Genomic DNA, 24,943 nt, shown 5'->3' on the forward strand with positions numbered 1-24,943 from the left:
TGAGGAACCAGGAGCTCAAGGCTGCAGTGTGGAGACTGATGACTGGATGCTTTCAGAAACATTAAACTGCTGGCCAATTTCTACAAATCACTTGTAATAAAAGTCATCTTTGATACTTCTTGTTGGTTTAGTTTTGAAGGTTCTTTTTCTTTGTTTTACATTTTAATGTTTTCCACATTAGAAAGAGATGTCATTGTGCCATTTATCCTTTTGTTTCTCTTCACCTTCCCTGTGCCCACAGACTGTGTCAAGGAGGGGCTGCGCTCTCGGTGGCTTTCAAGGAACTAAAGGATTTCCCAGCAGAGTTTTCTGCAGATATGCCCTTTTGTTGCCTTCTCTGGAGCTGCAGCAGCAATGTCTGTGTGCAGAGCTGGGGCAGATCAGTGCTGGCACAGCAGCGCTGCTCCTGCTGGCCACACCATTCCTGATCCAGGCCAGGAGCCATTGGCCTTCTTGGCCACCTGGGCACACGGCTGGCTCATGTCCAGCCTGCTGTCCATCAGTCCCTGCAGGTCCCTTTCTGCCTGGCTGCTGTCCATCCCCTCTGTCCCCAGCCTGTGGCGCTGCAGGGGTTGTTGTGGCCAAAGTGCAGGACCCGGCACTTGGACTTGTTAAACCTCACCTTGATGGATTTGGGACCTCTGCAGAGCCCTCCTACCCTCCAGCAGATCAACATTCCCAGCCAGCTTGGTGTCACCAGGGTTCCATGAGGTCCCAGAGTGTCCCAGTGGTCTCCATGACTCCATGAGGCCTCCCAGTGTCACAATGTCCCTTTGGTTCCATGGGACCCCTTGGTGTCACAAAGTCCCTTGGATCCTTGTGCCCTGCAGTGTCACAATGTCACCGTGGTCCCCAAGGCCCTGCAGTGTCACAGTGGATCCTTGGTTCCATGAGGCCTGGCAGGGCAGCAATGCTCTCCTTGGTCCCACAGTGTCACAGTGGCCTCTTGGTCCCCAGGGACACTGTCAGTCTGTGGTGGTGGCGGCACAACTTTCCCTGGGAGTGTTTTGTGCTAACGGGCAGAGCCACGGGAGCCCAGCACACACACACACACACGGAGCAGCTCGGCAGTGAGGACACGGGAGGGCCCAGGCATGGAGCTCCAACGAGGGTTTATCGGGGTCTGACGCTCCAGGGCTCTGGGGGTTAAAGACAAAGACAAAGGAGGGTTTAGGGTGTAAATATGGGAAAAGAGGGGGTGAAGGAGAGCGTCAGGGATCTCAGGGTTTAGGGGTGGTACACAGGGAAAGGGACTAATAGGGAATGGCAGGGTTGATATGTGAGCACATAAACCAATGGGAAAATAGGGAAGGGAGAACTTGCTAGAACATGAACATATCAGGGTAAAAGGGGTAGGAAAGGCCAATGGGTCAATGGGGACAGAACTGGGACAAATTAACACAGTGCTGCAGAGCTCCATGGGGGAAGCTTCTGTCCTCACCCTGAGCTGTGAGGAATGCCCAGACCCTACGATGCATTTCTCCAGGGGATTGCTTTTGCCCTCTCCCCAGTAAGCTCACAGGCCTCCACACACACACACTGGAGATGTCTGGGGCCATTCATAATTTCTCTGCTCTCAGCACTGAGGCAATGGACTCTGGCACAGCTCTGAGTTCAGGCCCGTGGCAACCACCCCTGGCCATGGGGCTCCATGGAGCTGCTCTCAGGAAGCCCCCAAGAGCTGAGGAGTGCCCCAAAACTGCCTCAGGAGTGTGAGATACCCCAGCATCTCCTCATGAATGTAGACTATTCAAACACTCACTCAGTAATGGGCTCCCCCTATCTTAATCACCCCCAAACTTTGTCTGTCTCATTCCAGACCCCACCCCACCTCCCAAATGCCAACCTCTACCCATGTGACCCCTCCTGGACATCAAGACCCCTTCCCAAGCTGTACTTCCCCCATTTCACACCTCCCAATCCCCATCCCACCCATCCCGCCCCACCCAATGCTCATCTCACCCTCCTGATTTGCATCCCACTTTGCCCAATCCCCTTCCAACCCAATTTCACCCTGAGAGGCAGCGGAATCGAGTAATTTTGGGGTGCAATTCAGCAGTTTTTAGTGGCACTGAGTGGATTTGAGCAGACAGATCAGTCCCCCTCATCTTTTGGAGTGCCAAGAAATAAAGACAACTAAACCAAATAGTCCCCAAACTCCCCCATATCCTCACAGATATCTCCTGGAACCCAAGATTCCTCAAAACACAAGTAAAATGTGAGGCTTTAGATGCTTTTGATGAATTTGTTGAGTTTAACCCCAATTTTCTGTGCTTTGGAGGGAGGAAGATAAAAGATAATAAGAGGCAAAATAAAAGGAACAGCAGCCACTTCCCTCTGTGTATCACAGGGCATGTGGGTCACCAGGGCTCTGACCAGGGCGGGTCCTCTGATGGGGATGGAGCTGGAGCAGCGCACGAAGCTCTTCCTGCAGGCGGGGTTCTCGCAGGGCTTCCCTTACCAGTGCCTCCGCTGGTGCCGGGTAAAGAATGAGCGGTCTGAGAAGCTCTTCCCACACCGGGGACACTCGTAGGGCCTCTCCCCGGTGTGGATGCGCCGGTGCCTTACAAGGGTGGAGTTTTGCTTGAACCCCTTCCCACAGTCAGAGCAGAGGAAGGGCCTCTCCTCAGTGTGGACCTGCTCATGCAGGAGGAGATTTGAGCTGCTCTGAAACCTCTTCCCACATGTGGGGCATATGTAGGGCCTCTCCTCAGTGTGGATGCGCCGGTGCCTGACAAGGTGGGAGTTTTGCTTGAAGCCCTTCCCGCATTCAGGGCAGCGGAAGGGCCTCTCATCTGTGTGAATCCGCTGATGTTCAAGGAGATGGGAGCCGGTGTGAAACCTCTTCTGACACTCAGGACACTCGTAGGGCCTCTCCCCAGTGTGGATGCGTTGGTGGATGATGAGGTGGGAGCTCCATCTGAAGCCCTTCCCACACTCCCCACACTCGTAGGGGCATTCCCCGGTGTGGATCATCTGATGTCGTTTCAGACTTTTGCTATGCCTGAAGCTCTTCCCACACTCCAAGCACTTGTAGGGCTTCTCCCCATCATGATGCTGTTCAGGGACCACCACCTCCAAGCTCTGGCTGAAGCTCTGCCCACCTTCCTGACCCAGAGTGGGCCTTTCCTCCTCAGAGCACCCTGGGCTGGGTTTCCAGCCCCTCCTTGTGTGGGATCTCCGGGGCTTTTCTTCCCTGTTGGATTCTTGCGCTGTGGAGCTGCTCAAAATGGCCTCTTCCATGATGTTCTGCTGGGGGAATTTGTCCTCCCTGCTCTCCATCCTCAGCTCCTGCTCTGGGGGAGGAAGGACAAGGAGAGGAAGGGATTTGCCTCCATGCCACAGGGAAGGACAAGGAGATCCCCCCAGTGCATCCCCGGCAGGAGGGCACCGGCAGCGGGGCTGTCCTGCAGCCGGGGCTGTGCTGGGCTGGGAGATGGAGCAGGAGAGAGGGGAAAGGGGCACTGACTTCCTCCCCACCTGCCTGGGTGTCCTGGGCCATCTTCCTCGCAGCCTCCTCCTCCATGCAGCGAAAGTTTGGGAGTGGGAAATCCTGGTGTGGGGAAAAACAAGGTGTGAATGCCTTGGGTCGGGGATTCCTCCTGCCCAAATCCATTTCCAGAAGTCTCCAGGTGTCCATAAAAAACTCCAAAAATCACGAGTTAATAAAAAAAAGCCACCAGGAGTGTCCCATTTCCAGTCTCATTTCTCTGGGGTTCTGGTGTCCCCTGTCTCAGGGCTGCTGGGGATCCTCGAGGGTCCTGGGGATCCTCCTTCTCCAGGGTCCTGCTTAGGGATGCTGGGGGGGTTTTGCAGTACAAGGGTCCCCCTGTCCAGTCTCCCCCCAGTCCAGGCATTTGGGGGTCCCCCCTCTCCCCACCACCAGGACTTATTGCTCTTTAATGGACATGCGTCCACAGCGCTATAAATAAACATACCCATTCCCTACAAATCTTTATTAAAATTGTAGGGTTTCATTTTTCATCCGTGTTTCATTATGGCGAGCCAGGCAGGAGATTTTCTGTCCTCGCAGGGGCAGGGGGTAGAACAGACCTCCTTGGCACACCCGGGGAATTTCCCTGGAGGGGCTCCGCTCTGCCTCGCTTGCCACCTGCGGAGACAGCCAAGGAGCGCTGGTGTGCGATAAAGGGACGGACTGAGAGGGCCCTGGGGTGCCAGAGCAGCACTGCTGGGCAGTCCCTCAGAGCCGGCAGGGCCCGGCCTCGCTCCTGGGCCTGAGTGCCCGCGGGGAAGGGAAACAAGCGGAGAAACGGGGCTGAGGAAGTTCACTGTGTTTAAAGGCGGTGATTTGTGTGCATTTGAACAGTGGCTAGACGAACTGGGGGGGTTCCTCTGCCCCAGTGGTTCGGACTTGGATTCCTGGAATTTTACTGTGTGCTGTTATGCTGTGGTGTGTTGAGAAAAGGGGACACTTTAAGAGATACCACCAGTGAAATTCCCAGTGAGTTTGTGTGATTCTTCCCCCACATTATAGTATTTTAATTCTCGAGATTATATAGTTGCATTTATAGAGATTTTAAGATATTTTTTGCAACAAGTGTAGCATTTTATGCAGAAGAGCTACACTATAATGATTTAACTGTAGTAAAACAAATTAAAGGAATTCCAAGAATTCCTCCCTCACAACAACTTAAGCCCTGACTGTCCTTGAATTTGAGATAAGGACAGGGTTCTGTGTTTGTGAGCATATCAGAGTTTTTGCTGTAACAGGCACAGCCTTTTGCTAGAAACATTGCTTTAATTAGATTGTGCGAGAAGAGAACTAGAAAAGACTGAGATTTTGTAAAAGAGGGGTTAAATAAAGGAAAAATGCCGAAGTGATAAATGGAATAGCCTGCAGGCAATTCCTGGGAGTTTTTGGTGCATTAAGAGGCTAGCACCTTGTATGAGTACTATTATAATGTAGAATTTGTGAGTTCTATGTCCCAAGTGTAAATTGAAGGCTCCTAATCAAGCCAATTCAGAACCTGAGATCTTAAAGCTTATGTGTAAATGATCGTATCTGATACCTGCAACCTAGAAAGTCTGTGTGTGAGAAAAACTGAAAAAAGACCATGAGGCTTGGGTAGAAAAAAAATAGTATAAGCAATAAAAACTAACCAAAGCAAAGAGATTCCCAGAAAGCCTCTGTTATAAATGAAAGTTTATTCAGCCAAATTAAAAAAAACAAAACAGTTTTATTTGCGGTCAAATTCTATCTAGCCAACCACAGGAAAAAATAAGGAAAGGAGAAGGGAAAAAAAAACAGTGCCGAGCCCGGGGTCAGCCCTGGGTGTGCGACAAGAAGTCAGCCTCAGGAGAGGTTTTCCTCTATGCCCACACACCTCCATCCTGGCACAAGCAAGTTTTATAGGGATAATTCCGCCTGAGGCCAAGATTTTTGTAATCAGTCCTTTCTTCTATTCAGAGTCCATGTGTTAATAATTCAGTGTCTGGAGTTTGTTGAATCCACATGGATCTGTCTGGGGATTCCAGAGATATCCATCTCGGGTCGTTCACGCAATGATCAGCGCCATGGCCCATCATCTGGCGTCTGGCTAGCTGTATCTTCTCACTTGTAAATGAGCTTCTTAACATACACCTGGCCTCGGAGGGGAGGAGAAGGGGGGGGGGGGACGGGGGGGGGGGGAGGCTAGTACAAACAAGTATTTAACATTATATATTTCATATAAGGAAAGGTGCAAATTATGTCTATTACCCATAACAATCCCCCACCTTCTATATTAACCCATTAATTTGCGCCCTAATTTCTGCCTCTACTGAATCCCAAGATTTCTTTATTTTTATTCGCTTTCATTTATTACATTTGGAATTTCCTGGTAAACTTTATAGTTTTGTTCTTTATTTTTTATTCGTCTTTCAAATTTTGCTAGGGCCTCAGCTGCCCTGCTATGAGGAATTTCTTCTCCTAGTGTCATTATTTTTGGTACCTGGTTTGTTTTTCCTAGGGCAGCTTCTGGGTCTGTGGGTAATGCTGCTATTTGCATTCCCTGCACCACTGAATGGATGAGTCTTATAAAGCAGGGGATGAGACAAGGTAGGAATATGACTCCTGCTACTGAACATAAAATGAAGAAAATTACTTTCTTCCACCAAGCCCCATCAAACAAATGGTCCCACCACGATGCTTGGAGAAGTGAGTTCCACTTTTGTACTGGAACATGAGCTACCCTTTTAATTTCTGTGGCCAGATCTCTAATGGTTTCTCCATAATCATTTATTTCTACACAGCATTGAGATTCATTAAATTTTCCGCACACACCTCCTTCTCCAGCTAGTAAGTAATCAAGGGCTATCCTGTTTTGGTACACAAAAGCCCTCATCTGAGAGTGTTGTTGGGATAATAATTCAAGAGCATCCGAAGTGTGATTGGATACAATCTCCACCACAGCTTGCAATCTTATTAAACGGTTTAGTAAATAGATGGGGGTCCGGTATCCCCACGACCCATCCTGAGCCCATGTGGCAGGACCATAATATTCAATGATCCTTTCAGCAGGCCATTCATCCTCTCCCCAAGTTTGTTCCCCACCGATGAGAGGGAATCTTTCTTTTAAGCTCCTCTTCTCTCGGTTCAGGGATTCATACAAGGGGGCCCCCAGTGAACTACTTTCTGACCTGGGTAGGGTGAAGAAAACAGGTCTGATTAGTCCTACCGTGCAGGATCCTTTCCAGCGTGGGGGTAATTCGCTGTAGGCTTTTTTCCCGCAGATCCAGTGTAATCCATTAGGTGCTTTCCACCTGGTTGTTATGCTCTCAGGCTCGTCCCAATATTTACTTAGCTGGCTAATTGACTGATAAGGGTTAGCTCCGGGGCTTTTGTACCAGCAAAGCCCAATTCGGTCACTCCATTCACAGTTGTTCTTTTTCTCTCGGCTCCAGTACCCAGTAGGGCTTTCAGGCTGCCAGACCTTGATGTGGCTGGTGGAATTCATGGATAGAGTGGAAATGCAAGGAGTATATCCTACAATTTCTGAATATAACCCTCCCTCCCTGCTAAGGCAGAATGTTCCAATTACCCATTGATCTAGTACCCACCCCTCTGGTCTTTGAATTATTTTGGGGGTCTCACCAGCTTCCCATTTTAGTAGTTGCTCAGGGGTCAATCCCTCCCCTCTCCAAGGCCATTTTTCTGCGGATTTCAGCCCCCCACAGACCCAGCAATTAGACAACTTCAATTCTGTGGCAATTTCCTGCATCAGATCTACAAAAAGGTTTTGATCAGAGGCAGGCAATCCCCACTTTGCATATTGTTTTTCCAATTGGTCATATTGTTCGCTTAGGGATTTCAGCTTTTCTTGTTCTAGTCTCTTTTTTCTTATTTCAGCTTCCTGTCTTTTTACCTCTTGCATTACCTGTTTCATCTTACTTTCCGGATCCATCCCTTCTTTGTCCTTGGTAAAACAGAACATCTTATCATACTGTAGACAAACCCTGTCGTCCTGGTCCCCTAAGAGGTCTAGGATGACTGGCTCAGTCTCTAGAGGTACCCTGTTTTCATATTTTAGGTTATTTCCCACCCAGTAGGTTTTTTCCCCCATTACACATATACTAATTTTATTCGGATCATAACATACTGGTTTAGCTTGGAAATAAGCAACAAAGACAGATTCCTGCTTTCCCCCAACCCATACAGTGCGATTACATTTGTTACAAACTGGAATTGAAACTTCCCCTGTGCTCCTTCGACGTAGTTTATGAGCTGACTGACCGTTTTCAAGGTATGTTTTCGATTTTTCTTTGAATTTGTACACCCCCTGTTGAGCGTTAATATCAGGACAACGTTTATTAGGCTTACCCCTGCTGCAATTCCATGAGGTAGGAGGTGATTCCTCTGGGTATCTGCCACCAGGTTCTCCCTTCCCAGGATTGGAGAGGTTACTGAGGCATGAGACTAAGCTCAGGCTCGCCCAGACTAATCCCACTGCTAGGATCCCTCTGCCGTTCCCAGCGCCCTCTGGGTTGCGTCCAGCGGCGGGGTAAATGATCTTCTTGGCAGCAGGGGTCTTTGTCTGTGGTTTCATACTCAGGCCGAGCTGCATACTTTGTTTAAAATGCCTCACTGGTGTGGTCTCGACTGCGAGGTAGGTTGCTTGATTTATGACACTCAACAATAACAATTTTAGCTTTTTGTTTGTAACTTTCCCTTTAATTCCTTCTGATACGAGAGAAAAAGAAGAAGAAAACCTAAAGCCTAGATCATTGGATCTAATTAGAATAATCTTAGCCTTGTGGCTATTTACCAGAAAACGGCCAGTCAGGTCTTCCTCCTGCTCAAAACACTTCCCAAACAACCCACTTGGTATGAACAGTTTAACCTTATAACAGTATCTGCAAGGGAAATGTAGGAAAGGATAATAGTTACAATCTGGCATAGAACGCTTGATAGAGGTGATCAGTTATTTACTCGACCGCTGTAGGGTTATTTTCAAATTTCCGGGGGGGGAGGTGATTTTCCACTCTGGTGATTGGAGATCGACTTTTTTTACCCTTGACGCGTGTGTCCACCCCTTTTCTGCAGTTCGTATAGCGGTATCTGTAGTTAAAAGAACAAGAAAAGGTCCCTCCCATTGAGATGTTAATGGGGCCTCCCGCCAGGTTTTCACAAGCACCCTGTCTCCAGGTTGTATTTTATGTATTGAGAAGCCAAGAGGGCTGTTTTGCATAATTACCCCCTGCTTTCGCAATTCTTCGAGATTTTTATTTAATTCTATTAGATATGGTTGTATTTGTTTATCCTCTAATCTCGGATGCCCTACAGGCATACTATGGGTATAAGGCATCCCATATAACATTTCAAAAGGTGAAAGTCCCGTCTCGGAATGAGGCATAGTTCTTATGTTTAATAAGGCTAACGGGAGGCATTTTATCCATGACATTTTTGTTTCTAACATTAATTTTGCTAATTGGGCCTTCAATGTTTGATTCATTCTCTCAACTTGTCCTGAACTTTGAGGGTGCCACAGGGTGTGGTATTCCCATCGAATGCCCAAAGCATCTGCTAATAGCTTGATGATCTTTGATGTGAAGTGTGTGCCCTGGTCTGAATCGATGTAGCTTACTAACCCATAGCGTGGTATAATTTCTTCTAATAAGATTTTTGATACTGTTTGGGCTGTAGCCCTGGAGCTTGGGAAAGCTTCTACCCAGTGGGTTAGCTTGTCCACCATGACTAATAAGAATTTGTGTCTCCCGACCTTGGGTAGTTCAGTGAAATCTACCTGGATCCTTTCAAAAGGCCGGTAAGCTGCTGGACGACAACCCATTAACCTTTTGGAGTTTGCACGATTTATTTTTTTGCAAGTTATGCACCCTTGCACCTCTTGTTTAGCTAATTCATATATGCCTTTGCAGCCGAAGAATCTCAGGAATTGCTCTGCCAGAGCCCGGGCCCCCCAGTGTGTTTGTTGGTGTAATCTTTTTAAAATCTTCCTGGTGTATTCCTTTGACAACAATTCTCTCCCGTCTGGTAACTTCCACTTACCTCCTTCTAACTGTCCCCCGATCTTCCGATAAGCCTCGATCTCCGTTTCAGAGGGGTGGGGGGGGAATTCCTGAGCGTCCCCTTTTTCAATCTCTGGGGCACTTACCTTTAGCAAAGCAGCGCTTTTTGCCTCTTTGTCTGCTAAATTGTTCCCCCGAGCCCTGAATTGCATCCCGGTTTGGTGTCCTTTTACATGGACTATAGCAATAGCTTCTGGCCCTCTAATGGCTTTTAGGATTTGTTTAATTAATTCTTCATGAATCAATCCCTTCCCTCGTGTGTTTAGCAGGCCTCTTTCTTCCCAGATTTTCCCAAAGGTGTGCACCACCCCAAACGCATATTTGGAATCAGTGAAAATTGTCCCCTTTTTCCCTTCAAGACCCAGCAAAGCCCTGTATACTGCATACAGCTCACATGCCTGAGCTGACCACCCTGCACTCAGGGGCCCAGATTCTATCACTGTTCCCGTCCTTCCATCTATGACTGCATATCCCGATTTTCTTTTCCCATCTATCACCCTGGCAGACCCATCTACAAACCATTTTTCTCCTTCTTCGAGTTCTTCTTCTTCTAAATCAGGTCGTATTTTGGTCTGTAATTCTACCATTTCAACACAGTCGTGGGGAGGATGCCCTTGGACTGCCCCAAACAGAAATTGGGCAGGATTTTGTGCTGGGGTAGTTTTTAGCTCCAGGTCCTGGGAATGGATTAAAATAGCTTCATATTTCAGGAGCCTGGCATCTGTCAGCCACTTGTCAGCTTTCTGCTGCAAGATGCTTCTCACATTGTGAGGGGAGTAAATGGTTAATGAAGCCCCGAATGTTACCTTTTTGGCTTCTTCCACTAATATTGCTACTGCCACAATTGCTTGTAAGCAGGTGGGCCATCCCCTGCTGACAGGGTCCAGGAGTTTGGACAGATATCCAACTGGTTTTTTGGCCCCTGCCCAGTCCTGGGTCAGAACTCCGTGGGCAGTGTGGTTGTTCACATCTACAAAGAGCTGAAAGGGCCTTTTTAGGTCAGGGAGACTCAATACTGGAGCTGCCATGAGGGTTTCTTTCAACCCTCTGTAGCTCTCTTCATCTTTATCGGTCCACTTAAGTCTGTCTGTGGTAAGTTTGTCATATAAAAACCTTACCTTTTCACTGTACCCTTCGATCCATTGTCTGCAAAAGCCCAAAAGTCCCAGCAATTGCCTGACTTCTCTTTTCGTCTGGGGAGGGGGCAATGCAATTATCCCTGCCACCCGGTCTGGGTCCAGTTTCTTTTTTCCCTTTGTCAGCCAATGTCCCAAGTATTTCACTTCAGGTTCAGTGAATTGTAATTTAGACTTTGAAACTTTCAACCCTCGTCCTCCCAGGAAGTTTAACAGAGCTATAGTTCCAGTCCTTACTTCGTCCTCCTTAGAGCCAGCTACTAATAAGTCGTCTACGTATTGCAATAGTTTGGTTCCCTGGACTGGCACAAACTCGCTAAGCACCTTCTCCAGGGCTTGACCAAAGAGATTTGGTGAGTCTACAAACCCTTGAGGAAGAGAAGTCCATCTTAGTTGTTGCTTTCTATGTGTGTCCGGGTCCTCCCATTGGAAGGCAAAATAATCACGGCTTCCCTCAGCTAGAGGACAAGTCCAGAAGGCATCCTTTAGGTCGATCACACTATACCACTTGTCATCTGGGGACACATTATTTAGCAAAGTATATGGATTAGAGACCGTGGGAAACAGGGTTTTTGTCCTTTGATTTACTGCTCTTAAGTCTTGTACTAGCCGATAATTACCATCTGATTTTTGGACTGCCAATATAGGTGTATTATGTCTTGACATGCAGGGCTCTAAAGTGCCTCTTTTTATTAAATCCTCGATTATTGGTTTCAATCCCTTCCTTCCCTCTAGAGGAATGGGATATTGTTTTACCCTTATGGGGTCGTCAGGTCTCTCAATTTCAATGTGAATTGGTTCCATGTCTAATTTTCCAGCTTCCCCCGGAATGTGCCAGACCCTGGGATCAATTTTCTTTTCATCCTCAGTAGTTAGGTTGTATAAACTTACCATGAGTTGTGAGTCCTTTGCAATTATACTTATTCCTAACATCACCATTAAGTCCCTTCCCAATAAATTGTATTCTGTTTCTTCTACTAATAAAACATCCCCAACACAGATTTTATTATCTGATTCTATTTCTACATTCTTTAGGACGGGGACTTGAAAGGGCTCTCCTTTAGCCCCAATCACAGTCATGAAATCCTTACCTTTGATACATCCAGGAGGCAGTCTTTGAACTGTGTTTTTTTCTGCTCCAGAATCAACTAAAAAGACTAGTTCCTGTCTTTGGGGTCCAACTTTTAATTTTATCAAGGGCTCTCTTGATGTCCGTGACCCCAGATTATAAAGCCCCTGACACCTCTATTCTTCTTGAAAGACCTTTTCATCCTTTATTCGTTTCTTACAGTCCCTCTTGAGGTGTCCTTTCTTTTTACAGTAAAAACATTCAGGGGCACTTACCTGTTTGTTTTTCTTTTGGGTGTGTGCCGGCTTTCCCGGGGGCCCCCGGGCTGGAGCTGATGACTCAGCCGCCGTTTGTGCTTGTGCTTCCCTTACTGCCGCCACCAACACCCTGGCTTGCGTTTTTTGTTTCTCTTCATCCCTTCTCATATACACCTTTTGTGCTTCCCTCAATAGTTCCTGTAAGCTCTTCTCTTGCCAATTATCTATTTTTTCTAACTTCCTTCGAATGTCTTCCCATGATTTAGCGACGAATTGTGTTTTTAAAAGGACCCTTCCCACAGGAGAGTCAGGGTCAGTGCCAGAATACATTTGAAGACTTTTCCTAAGCCTCTCCAACCAGTCCGTAGGAGTCTCATCCTTCCCCTGGCATTCTCCCAATGCCTTACTAATATTTTGTCCCCTTGGAACCGCTCCTCGAATACCTTGTATTACCATATTCCTTAGTCTGATCATTTCTTCCCGGTCTGCTTCCACCTGAGCATTCCATGATGGTCTTTGTTCTGTCCACTTTTCTGCCCCGCTCCCACCCTGGGGGTTTCTGAATTCCCAGTCCTTGATGGCAGCCTGCCTTATCATATCTCGCTCTTCAGCATTAAACAAGGATCTTAATATAGCCGAGATATCATCATATGAATATATACTGTTTCCCAAAAATTCGTCCAACCTTTCTGCCACCCCCAATGGATCATCCATCAATTTTCCCATTTCCTTTTTGAAAGCCCTTACATCTCCCGTGTTAATGGGAATATTTACAAACCCAATTATTCCGGGAGCCGTGGGGACTTCCCTTAAGGGGTATAGATTCGGTCTGTCTCTTTCATCATCGCTATCTCCCGTGTATTCTTTCCTTGTTTTTTGCCGAGTTCTACTGGCAGGAGGGGACATGCTTTCCCCGGTGTGGCATGCGCATGTGTGTGTTTCCCCGGGCTGTGTGGAGAGGGGGGGTGGGGGTTGGGACGGTCCCGGAGCGCCTGCATCAGAGACTTGTGTATTAGGTGGTAGTGCAGACTGAGCCGAGGGCGCTGATGGGGGAACTGCCGGGGCCAGTGCTTGAGTTGGGGGAACCTGGTATGGGGGGGGCAGGTTCTCTAGGGGTTCCCAAGTTTTTTTCGAGCTCACCTGGCTGCCAGAGGTTTTAATAGGGAACAGCCGCGCGCTGGCACATTCCCATAGTCTGGCATAGTCCAATTCCTCATTGTCCCATTCCTCTTCCTCATACAAGTGATCCAAAAGTGCTTGGCAGAGCTTAATCTCGAAGGTACCAAAGGCGGGCCAGTATTGGAATTTTCCAATTTCCATATTTCCCCATACTTCTACACAATAGTGTATCATTTTTTCTTTGGACCTTTTCCGTCTAACAGAACAGTCCTCCCAGTGTTCTAACATCCAGCCCAGGGGACTTTCCCTCGGAATCTCAGGGAATTCGTCCTTTTTCCCCTCCCTTATTTTTGAATGCTTACCTTTTCTTGTTTCTAGGAGTTCACTCCTTCCCGGCTTAGGGTTTTCCCTTCGTGGTCCTCCCCGCACTTTGCTGGTTTTCTGTCCCATATTAAAAAATTCCTTACCGTATTCCAAGTCAGTGTCCACAAGTTGTTCCGAGAAGTCAGTTACCCGCGTGCTAAAATGTGTATTTCACTCCAATCCCGAACTGAGTTTACCAAGTGTTTAAACCGGTCTTTTTCTGACCGAACCTTGTCAACCTAAATAACCACACAGCGAACCGATCTGTGGGTTTTTCGGCTGGAAAATGAGTGAGCTCTCTTTTACCTGTTTTCCTGGGCTCCCCGAGCCCAGAGCCGGTGAGGTTTACCAATTTCTCGAGTCCACAAGAACGTACCTTCCCTCCCCCGACCCGTCCGTGAGTGGATCCCTGTAAACTCCCAGAGTTTCAGGTCGTATGCGGGTTGTGAGTTAAACCCGAGTCCTTTCGCTTCCCCCGTAGCCGACCACGTCCCTCGCGGGCTAGTGGAACTGTGGTTTATTGGGGTCCGCACTCGCGCCGTGGCTATGCCACGTCTCACTCAAACACACACCCACCCACGCGCCACCCAACCACGCAGTACTCACGGCTCCTTTTCCCGCGTGGATTCTTCGTGCACGTTGATTTTACGAGTGAAAAATTGCTGCAGCCTCGGAGATTTAGCTCCGAATTCCGAGAGCTCTGGGCCCGTTTATATCCTTTCCTTAATGTGGCTTTTTTTGCTGCTTTTGGAATCTGGTTGGTTCCGTGGGGTTCTGCAGTCCTATCCGGCTGCTAAAATCAGCAGGGCGCCGCCCGGATCCAGGAGAGGGAACTCCCAGGATACCCCCAAACCAGATCACGTAAGGGGTCACCAAGTTTGTTATAAATGAAAGTTTATTCAGCCAAATTAAAAAAAACAAAACAGTTTTATTTGCGGTCAAATTCTATCTAGCCAACCACAGGAAAAAATAAGGAAAGGAGAAGGGAAAAAAAAACAGTGCCGAGCCCGGGGTCAGCCCTGGGTGTGCGACAAGAAGTCAGCCTCAGGAGAGGTTTTCCTCTATGCCCACACACCTCCATCCTGGCACAAGCAAGTTTTATAGGGATAATTCCGCCTGAGGCCAAGATTTTTGTAATCAGTCCTTTCTTCTATTCAGAGTCCATGTGTTAATAATTCAGTGTCTAGAGTTTGTTGAATCCACATGGATCTGTCTGGGGATTCCAGAGATATCCATCTCGGGTCGTTCACGCGATGATCAGCGCCATGGCCCATCGTCTGGCGTCTGGCTAGCTGTATCTTCTCACTTGTAAATGAGCTTCTTAACATACACCTGGCCTCGGAGGGGAGGAGAAGGGGTGGGGGGACGGGGGGGGGGGGAGGCTAGTACAAACAAGTATTTAACATTATATATTTCATATAAGGAAAGGCGCAAATTATGTCTATTACCCATAACAGCCTCCAATAAGGGCAGCTCAGAAAACTAAAGGATTTATAACACCTTATTGCAACCAATGCTGTTTTAAGACAGGAAAGAAAATAAGGTGAGGTCTTGTATGCTAATATGTTTTTTCACCTCCAAGAATCACCCAAAATGTCAGAGTCACTGGGTTCAGAGTTCCTTCTGACCCACTGGTGTTAGCTCTTAAAAAAAAAACAGAGCAAAGAGAAAGCAAATCAAATGTGTTGCTCAGCATGCAGTGTAAGACCTGTGCAGGTGAGGGCTGCGAGGGGCCGGGACCCGCCCCCGCCGGGATTCGGGCAGGTCTGGGCGAAATTCCCGAATTTTTGTGCGCAACTCTGGTGGGTATGGTCGAAATTTTCGTTTGTAAACTAGGATTTTCTTTCTCCTGCAATCTGTGGTTTTGCAATCTTTTCCCGGCTGCAGCTTGTGGTCTTTTAAACCTTTAAGAACCTTTTTGTACGACCACAACTTATTAATGTATATTTTACATAATCACTAATAATTCCATAACTTATAACAATGGGGCTGCAGAGATCCCCCTGCAGGTTCACGGGTGTGAAAAACACCAATCACTTGGTTTTTAAAATTTTAAAATTTGATAATAATAAAATGGTTATAAAAATAATAGAGTAATAAAGTTTAGAGTTAGGACAATTACAAGACAATAAAAAGCAAAGAATTATGGACGGGACGTCCGGATGCTCTTGGACACTAAGTCAGGAAAAGCATGACTTGTGAACAAAGGAATCACCCTTAAACCAATACACTGTTGCATATTCATACATCCTTCATGGTTATGCATACATTCTATTCTAAACAAGAAACTCTGTCTGTTGTACATCAGCTGTTTCCTTTACTCCCCTGGCGTCTTGGAGTCTGAGCAAGGCCTGAAGAAATTAGCTTCTTCTGATAAGAAGCCATAAATTCCTCTCCTTTGGAAGACTGAGGTGTTCCTCTAAGCGAGTGTCTCATTCCTAAAAAGAAAACTCCCCCACGTACATAGTCTCTATTTTAATATTATGTTGTAACCTAAAACTACGCTTAACACAATATGTAAGAGAATTCATACAGCATAACTTTCTAACATGATACATATAATATTCATTGTAACACTTGCGAAAAGCCAATCATAAATATGCATTTGTCACAATCCCTCCTCTTATTTTTTATAAATCATTTGGCTTGAGCAATATTTCTTATCCTCTTGCATTCTTTGGACTCTGTTGGTAATCAAATAAAACATGGGATTAAACAAAGAAGAAATATCAAAACACTTGTAACACATAAAAGGAAGAATCCTAATTTCTTCCACCATCCAATTCTCAATACATTACCCCACCTGTTAGTTTTTAACATTATTTTCTCTTTGGTTTTTTTTGGACTGATACCAGGGTCATAATTTTTTTCTGATATCCCTTGTTTTTCCAGGATGACGCCCTCATTGCCATCTATTTTCAACAATCTGTACACCCCATTCTTTAGCCAATAAATAGCGTAAAGCCAACCTATTTTAATACACTGCAGTTATAGTTTGGCTTTGCTGACTCAGTATTAATTCCAGTGCCTGAGCAGCTTTGTTTGTTATCTCCTCTATAACTGCTTGGAGTCCTATAATGTGATGCAGTATATAATTTGGGGTTAATACAGAGCTAGATTGCTGTGCTGGTTTCACCTTTTTGTTTACTAATTGCCTTTGTACCGAATCTTGGACTATATCTCTAAGATCAAATGTAAAACAAATCCATCTCTCTCCTTTTGGACATTCCATGCTCCAAGTATTACTACTTTTTCCTAAATTCCTTGTAATCCAATATTTTCCCCCATTTTGCCTGCAGGTACTCAGTTTGGGTGGGTCTGTGGCTGTTGACATGGGTGTGTGTAACAAAAAGGAACTTTGGTTCCTTTCCATGTAATACTTTCTGTAGCATTTGGGACACGATCTTGCTGGTATCTCAGAAGGGAAAAGACAACAAATGAGAGACAGAAACAGGAATGACAGAGGTCTGGCATGGCTTATACCCCCACCTCCCCTGCCTGTGGGGTTGCTTCCCACAGCAGGTACGTGTGATCTTCTCGGTGGTGAGTACAGTGCTCAGTCCAGGCTTGCCCTCTGTTTCCCTTGTCACTCCTTTTTACTCATTTTTTTAGGCAAGTCCTTTTCAACACTCCTTAACTGTGGTTTCCCACCGTTCCTCAGGTATCTCTCAGTCAACAGGCACTAATAATTCCCATCCACAAAACAAAGTTATTACTTCAGTTATTTTGGGTTCTATCTGCATAGGGAATTGATTCAGTACTGATACCTCTTGCAACAAGAACATAGATTTTGTGAGCTACAATGCAAATTATTCTCATAATTTGAACATTCACTTGTAACCCAGCTAGCGTGTCCAGTATTGGGATGAATCACATAAAATATACAGTACAGTACTGATGGCAATTTCCCTTCTTCCCTGTACAAGCCACAGGCTAAGGCCAGGCTCTAAGAACTCTTTGACTAAAACATTCCCGATCCTCCTGTTTGAAGTGGCAGTGTTCCTCTGCCAAGGAGGTGTCGGAGGCCTCTCAGGGTTTATTCAGGCAGGGCTTAGAACCAGTGATGCAAGCTTTGCCTTATTTCTCAGTGAGGTGTTATTCTTTGTACCTGCCTTGGATCATTTGGATCTTCCCAAACCATTACCACCCAGTCCTGGTTGGAAGTCAATTTGGTATCACCCGGTTTAGATGTGATAGTCCATTCCTCAAGTTTCCTCACAAGTCCTTTGGTTTTGCTGGCATGAATTCACCCTCTTTCCGTGGTTTGGATTGCTGCTTCAGTGGTACCTGGAAAGGATTTCTTAATAGCACAGTGTTAAAAGAAAAACAATACTGCATTAGCTTTTACCATTAGTTTTCTTTAAAACTTTCTGAGTTTAACTAAACTCTTTTTCTACAGCCACTTCTTCTTCTTGTATCCAGCTGTGTTAAGCTGCAGAGACCAATTCTTCTTCCTGTGAGCTATAATTAGTTAAATAAAAAAGACCAGGCCAATTTTAACATGAGATGTATCACATCTCTTGCCTTTTACTTTTTGGGTAACATTTAACTGTTTTAGTCTTACAGACTTTAAGTCTTCAGAACAAAAGCCTCCTCTTCTTAACAACAGCAATCAGAAAGAAAAAAGAAATCTTGCTTAAGACAATAGACCACTTTGTGAGAGTCACAATCTCTGCCTTGATCTTATCTCTACTGGTGGTCCTGTTCACAGCCTTGGGTTTAACTCTGTCCTTCCCCACTTCCCCCCCTCCTTGTTGTCACTCTGCCTAGCAGGAATGGGGGAGAACTTACAGATAGCTGTGGCTGAGGGGACCTTGGGGGTGTATTTCGCTCTCCCCTTCGCTCTCTTTCTCTCTCTCTCTCCCTTTCTCTCTCTTTCTCTTTCTTTTTCTCTCTTCACATTTCAGCAGCCACATTCCAATATCAGTCCACTTTCTAACATTAGTCCTACCTCCTGGAGAGGTGAGTCTGCCAATCACCTCTCCCCCCTTTTTCACCTTCCTTACAAAGTAAATTACTTTTGTTATGCGTGTTCTGCAGGCCTGTAATTCACGGCACCCTCCACCAAGGCTACCAGCCACTCACAGCTGACAGTGCACAAATAAAGACTTGGTTTGCTATCACAATTTTTCCATTCACAAGCTTGAAAAGGTTGCAGGAACAAAGTAAACAACAACTGACTTCCAAAGTGACCCTGCCTGCACCAAAACAAATTTAAGGCAATGCTAGTTAGTGCAATGCAATTTGCAACGAAGCCAAGGTTTGATTTGGGAAGGGCATCTGAGGACACAGAGCATGAGTTTTACAAATCTGTATTTTGAAGAGGGAATGGACAAAATATGAATAGAGTTGAGGGCAGGGGGAGGACAGCAAGTGAGGAATTTTTCTCTGCAATACTCTCTTTTTGACTGCCAGGAAACACTGTCCAAAGAGGTTCCTACGGTACAAACAATAACTGGGTGGGAAGAGGCACTCCTGAATTCAAGCCTTAATGTCATAATAGGAAACTGCCCCTGAGCACTGCAGTGCTGGAGCACCCTGCCTGCAAACTCACCAGAGGCAAGAAGCCACTGCTGCCACGCTGCAGGGCTGCCTGCAGCACAGAGGGAATCATGGCCAAGCCCTCCCTGCAGGCCTGGGTAATCCACACAGGGAACTCACAACTGCTTCACAGCTCTCTAACTCATTCAAGAAATAAACCTACAGCAAGCAGAGATCCCCCCACCATCTTTTTAATGTGTATGTGTCACACACCCACAGTGATGCTGAAAGTAAAAAAAAATTAACATCTTACATTAGAAGATACTGAAACCTTTTCTTCACCTCGCTTTGTAGGTTCCCTTTTCTATATGTAGCCACCTCCAAGTTTGGGGAAAAAAATGAGCCCTTTTTTTCAGAAGTCTCATGCATGAACAACTCTAGCTGCTGTTCCAGGTACACTGCAAGTAGTTAGCACTTCCAGAAAAAATAACAAACAAACAAACCAAAAAAACGAAGAAAGCAAAACACATTTGGGTACATGAAAAAGGACTGGCTGGAAGAAAAAATGTTTGTCATTGACCTACCAAGCAGCTGGTGTTACCTTTAGTTTAACTTTACACACTGAGAACCACTTGAGTGAACAGCCTGCATCAACTCAAAATAAATTAATGGCAGGTTTTGCTATGTCACAGCTGTAAACTAGTTTCTCAGTCCTACAGTACAGTAAGTTATGTATTTCAAGATAAAAATCACAATGCAAATCGGAAGAAATTTCATACTGCATGAGGTGTGCACACAATTGATTTACCTCCAAAATCAGTTTATGGCTTTTCTCTACCAGGATTGCAGTAGCTGCTATAGCTTGAACACACACTGGCCAGCCTTGATTTACTGGATCCCACATCTTTGATAAATAAGCCACGGGTCTCTTTACTCCTCCCCACTCCTGAAACAAAACCCTATGAGCTACCCCCTTTTCTTCATTTACCTACAGATGAAAGGGTTTTGCTAGTGAAGGTAAGCTTAAAGTTGATACTGGGGCAAGTTTTAACTTCAGTTTTCTTAGTTTTTCACCATCTTCTTTGCTCCATTTTATATCATCTCCTCTGTCAGTTTATTCACACAAAAATTTTACTGCCTGTGTGCATCCTTCAATCCACAATCTACAATATCCCAATAATCCGAGTATTTTTCTGATTTCCCCCTTTGAAGAGGGAGAGGGAAGGGATAGAATTCCTGTGATTCAGTCTGGGTTGAGCTTCTGACTACCCTTACTAATCACATTGGGTGCCTCCTGGATTGCCCCCGGAAAGAGCCCATCTCTGCCCGGAGCCACGCTTTTTCATTTGTAAATTAGGTCTTTCTTTCTCTGTCATCTGTGGTTTCTGCAGCCCCGGCTGCTGCTTCTGGTCTTTTAAAACTTAAAGAATCTTTTTGTACAAGCACAACTGACTTGATGCATATTTTACATAAGCACGAAGTATTCCATAACATATATTACAATGGGGCTGCAGAGATTTCCCCTGCAGGTCTGTGGGGATGCAGAGATCCCCCTGCAGCCCCTGGAGGAGCCAGGCTGGAGCTCGGCGATGCCTGAGAGGAGCTGTGAGCCCGTGGGCAGAGGGGCCCCGCTGGAGCAGCCTGGCCTGGCAGGACCGAGCCCGTGGCACAGTGACCCACGCTGCAGCACTTGGAGGGGGCTGTGCCCCAGGGGATGGACTCGGCTCGGAGAAGTTCCTGGAGAAGTGTCGGCTGGGAGAGAGCGCAGGGTGCAGCAGGGAACGACTCCTGTCCCTGAGCAGAGGGAGAAGCCGCGGGGGATGAGCTGAGCACGGCCCCATTCCCTGTCTCCTGCCCTGCCGGGGGAGGAGGTGCAGCTGGGAACAGGGAGGCGTGGGGAAAGCTGCATTTAAGGCTCTGCACTGACTTCTCCTCATCCTGCTCTGAGTCTTTGGAGTTTTCTGCCAGAAATCTCTCCCCTCCCCCGCTCACCCACAGGGCTTTGGGCAGGTTTCCCTTTTTGGGGGAAATCAAAGCGAAGCACCGATGCACGAATGAGGGGCAGGAGAAGTGACGCTCCCGGGCTTCCCGCAGAGCCGGAGGCACGGAAGGCGCAGGGCCGGGAAAGCCGTGGCGGGAGGTGCGGAGAAGTTTGTTTGTGTGGGCAGCTCAATCCCGCCTCGGGCCCGGGCCCGTCCCGGGGCTGTTGCTCATCTCCGGCTTTGCCCTCACGCAGCGCGGGGGGCCCTGAGAGCGCGGGGCGAGTCTGGGCCGTGCGCAGAGCCCGCCCCCAGCTCGCTGCCATTGGCCGCTGGTGCCGTCAGTCGCGGTTGCGGCGCGCTGATTGGTGGGAGCGGGGCGCAGCACGGCCCCGGCGGCGGGCTGAGGGCGGCCGTGGGCGGGCAGCGGCGCCATTGGCGCCGGGAGCGTCTGTGCGGGCCCGGGAGCGGCGGCAGCGGCCGGAGCGCGGTGAGGCGGCGTCGGCGGAGCTCGGAGGCGGCCCCGGCGCAGGTGGGAGCCGCGCTGGGTTCTGCGGGGGCTCGGGGCTGGCTGCGGGCGGAGGGGGCGGCAGGGGGCTGCGGCGGGTCGGTGGTGCCGTGTCCGGGCCGTGCCGGCCCCGGGCTGAGGGCGCGGCGGGAGCGGCTGCCCGCGGTCTCCTTCCCGCCGGGGCCTGGGCAGGAGCCGCTGCCGGAGCAGCGCTGGCTCGGCCCGGCTGCTGTGGGTAGGACAGAGGGGGCTGCCCCGCGGCCGGGAGTGTGCGGGGAAATTCCCGTCGCCGGAGGTTTCTGTGGCCGGAGGAGAGCGAGGAGTCCTGTAAAAGTGACTTTATTGCCGAGCAGGGGGAGAGGCCGTGGGGCATTTGCCGTGCGCTCTCTGCCATGGTTGTAGTCCGCAGCCTCTTTTTTATCCTCATTTTCCCGGCCGCATCTCCCTCTGCCTTTGCCCACGGGCTGAGGTCCTTGGAAGGTTCAGACTTCCCGATGCGCCTGCTGCCTGTCCTCGTTAATATGCACCCTCCTTTTGTATACCAGCCGGTATTCATGGCTCTGTTAAGCCTTTGTTCTCCTGGAAGTTCGGGAATTTAGGGGGACTTTGAGAAATTGTGTGGCTCAATTTGTGAAATTTATGGGAACTGATGGTTTCCCCCTTTACTTCCTTATCTACAGGTGCCTGGCTCTCTCTCCAGGCAGATTCACTCCTTGACTCTGTTTTGTTCTTCCCGGGTCCTCTTTGGTTTTTGGGATTATTCTCGGTGCCCTCATTCCCTGTCCTTTTGTAGCCGTTTGTGGATCAGGAGGCCTGGCTGCCACCTGCATCCCCTGGCTCAGCTGCTGGATGAGCTGCACTGCCAAGGTGTGGAGCATGGTAAAAAGATGAGAGTTGCTGCAGCACAGAAGAGGGGAAGCAGCATTCGTTTAACCCCTGGTGTGCCGGGAGCCACGAAAGCGTGTCCCATTCCCATCCTTTCCATGTTTGGACCAATACATAAACTGCTCTCCCTTTTCCTTTGTTATCTTTTTCATCACTTTTCCCTTGTCATCTCTTTGCCAACAGCAGTTTGAGCCATTTAGTTTTCCACAAACTCCTGTTTTTTCTGCTCACAGATAATCTGATCTCATCCCCATGTGAAATGTTATGTTCCTCTTTCAGTGGATTGGTCAGCAGGAAGGTCAGGAGCTGGAGCTGTCTGGTTGGTTCTTCTTTTGAGGACAGCTTTTAATCTAATGATGCCATTGAAAGGATAAATGGGTTCTCTGCCTCCTGATATGAATTGGTTTGGGTTTCAAGGGTCTGGTCCATGGTGCTGTAGAATTTTTTCTGGTGGCCCTTCATATTTTTCCCATTTCTGGGTGCTCCCTGCAGCCGGGGCTGCATCAATGACTGCATTTTTCTAATTACATCATCAAATACTTGAATTCCAACTAATTTCCCTGGACTTGTTCTAGCAAAAGCCCCAGTGCTCTGATACACCCTGTACAGCACAGACAGTGGCAGCAGATGTTGGAGTGGGCAGGGGGATGATCTCCCCCTTATTTTAGTGAAGTTTTCACAACATTCTCCATTTGCTGTTTCCCTTTGCAGCCTCAGCCATTTCTGTTTCAGAGTCAGATCCTCACCATGGGCTCTGCCTTCAGCCGTGCAGATTCCATCTGTGCAAGCAGGCAGAGCTTGGGGTGAGGGGCAGAGGGAATCAGCCAATTCCTGCCCCAGGCAAGAAGAGCCAGGTACATTGTCCCTACTCTGCCCCAGCAGAGTTAATTTGCATTTCTAAAGCTCCTCTCCTGGGTGCCTGGAATGCAGCTTCTCTTCCAGAGCAGCTTCAGCAGCCTCAAATGTGTCCCCCTAAAACCTGCTGCTTTTTTTTTCCCCTTCAAATCCTCTGTTTAATGTTTATGAGTTAAAAGGGCACCTTTAAATCTCTTCTAGTTTTGCAAAATGCAGCCTAAAGGTGAATGTCAAAAAACCCTGACCAAAATTTTGGCATCGCTAAAAGTGAAACAAGAACACACCAAAAAGTTCCAAGGCCATTATTTTTTTTCTCGTTCTTCTCAGAGTAAAAACCCATTCTCACATCCCTGACCAAACCTAACCAGCGACATAGAAGTAGGATTATTTTAAAAATTATTCTCATGCTATATACTTTGCACAAAAGCTACAGGAAAATGAAAATCTCCACCAATATGTTTAGTGTTAGAGTAAAGGCATTTCTTGATTCTGGCCAGGATGTGCAACAGAAATCATTCCATCCCCACATAGCCCGGGTGTGCAGAGAAAATCGTTCCATGACACATGGGTTTTACTCGATTTTTCCCTAACTTAATACAGTCTAAAGCAATCTAAATCCACTGGTTTAATGTTCTGTAGTTTCAAGTTGTGCAAATTTCTTTGCTTCAGCTGTTAATGAGGTGGGAAGTGCTGATTTCCTTCTCAGCCTTTTGCAGACCAGGTGTCTGCAGCCCTGGCAGTGTCTGGGGTAGGTGTTGGTTGCTGTTTGCTGCTGGGGTTGATGTTTTGCTGCTGGGCGTTATCTTTGTGGGTATCTTTTGGGCCATTCCCAGTGTGTTGAGATGTTAAACTCATCTCCATTGAGTGGTGCAACATCCCTTAACAAAACCTTTAACATTTCTTTCCCCAGGGCCAAGGCAAAGCAAGCCTGAGTAGAGAAATGAAAGGTTAACAATGTTAAAGTCTATGAGCTGGTGTATTTTCCATCAATGCCATGGCAGGCAGGGCAGTGTGTGAGTGTAAGTGAGAGCCAGAGTGGAATTGTGCCGTGCTCTTGCCCAGCAGCTGTGGCAGGGCAGGCCCAGAGAGCGCTGAAGCTGCAGCAGTGGCAGCAAGGGCTGTCCCCGGTGGCTGGAGCTGCCAAAGGAGGGTGGCCAGGCCGAGGATTTCAGCAGAGGATGTGTGGGCAGGCCCAGGGCCTTGCCCCGCTGTGGAGCCCTGGCTGCTGCTGCGCTGCCTTCAGTGCAGCTCAGTGGGGGCCTCCCATCCTCCTGCTGCAGGTGGGAAGTGCAAATCTCCGGGGCTGCAGAGACCTGGAGCCGAGGCTGAGGGGTCCCCCCGTGCTCAGCTGTGCTGGCGGCTGTTTCTGGCCTCGGGGCCACTTGGCACGGGCCACGCCACTTGGCCACCAGTGGTGCTGCTCTGCACTCCTTAGGCAGGAGCCGATGTCCTGCTGGGATGTTGGCAACAGCAAAGTGCCAAGGCAGGCTCTGTGCCAGCCCAGCTTCCTGGGGGAGAGATTGCACCAGAGACAGGATTCTGGCCACAGACTGCTTTAAATGTGCATCCCTTATCTCCACCCTGCACTAGGTGGAGAATTCCCAGGGTAAGGAATTCCCGAGATCAATTGCAAGGGGAAATAATTGAATATCTGCCCTGGGTCTGGCTCTTCTTCTTGCCCAAGCCAATGGCAAAAGCTGTACCCATGGCATCTTGGTTTCTATCCCCAGCTTCCAAAGGTGTTTCTTTCTTTCCCCATTCATTCT

At 47.8% G+C, this 24,943-nt stretch overlaps 1 protein-coding gene across 1 annotated transcript in view; it reads right to left on the minus strand.

The window, feature by feature from the left end:
• LOC140680874 (uncharacterized) overlaps positions 1 to 24,943 on the minus strand; it is a 989,054-nt gene that overhangs the window by 635,376 nt on the left and 328,735 nt on the right. The window contains 2 exon segments of the mRNA XM_072919755.1: positions 2,675 to 2,788; positions 2,873 to 3,055. Coding sequence (XP_072775856.1) covers positions 2,675 to 2,788; positions 2,873 to 3,055 — 297 coding nt within the window.

The sequence above is a fragment of the Taeniopygia guttata genome, chromosome 30 (genome assembly GCF_048771995.1).
Source record: "Taeniopygia guttata chromosome 30, bTaeGut7.mat, whole genome shotgun sequence".
Lineage (NCBI taxonomy): Eukaryota > Metazoa > Chordata > Aves > Passeriformes > Estrildidae > Taeniopygia > Taeniopygia guttata.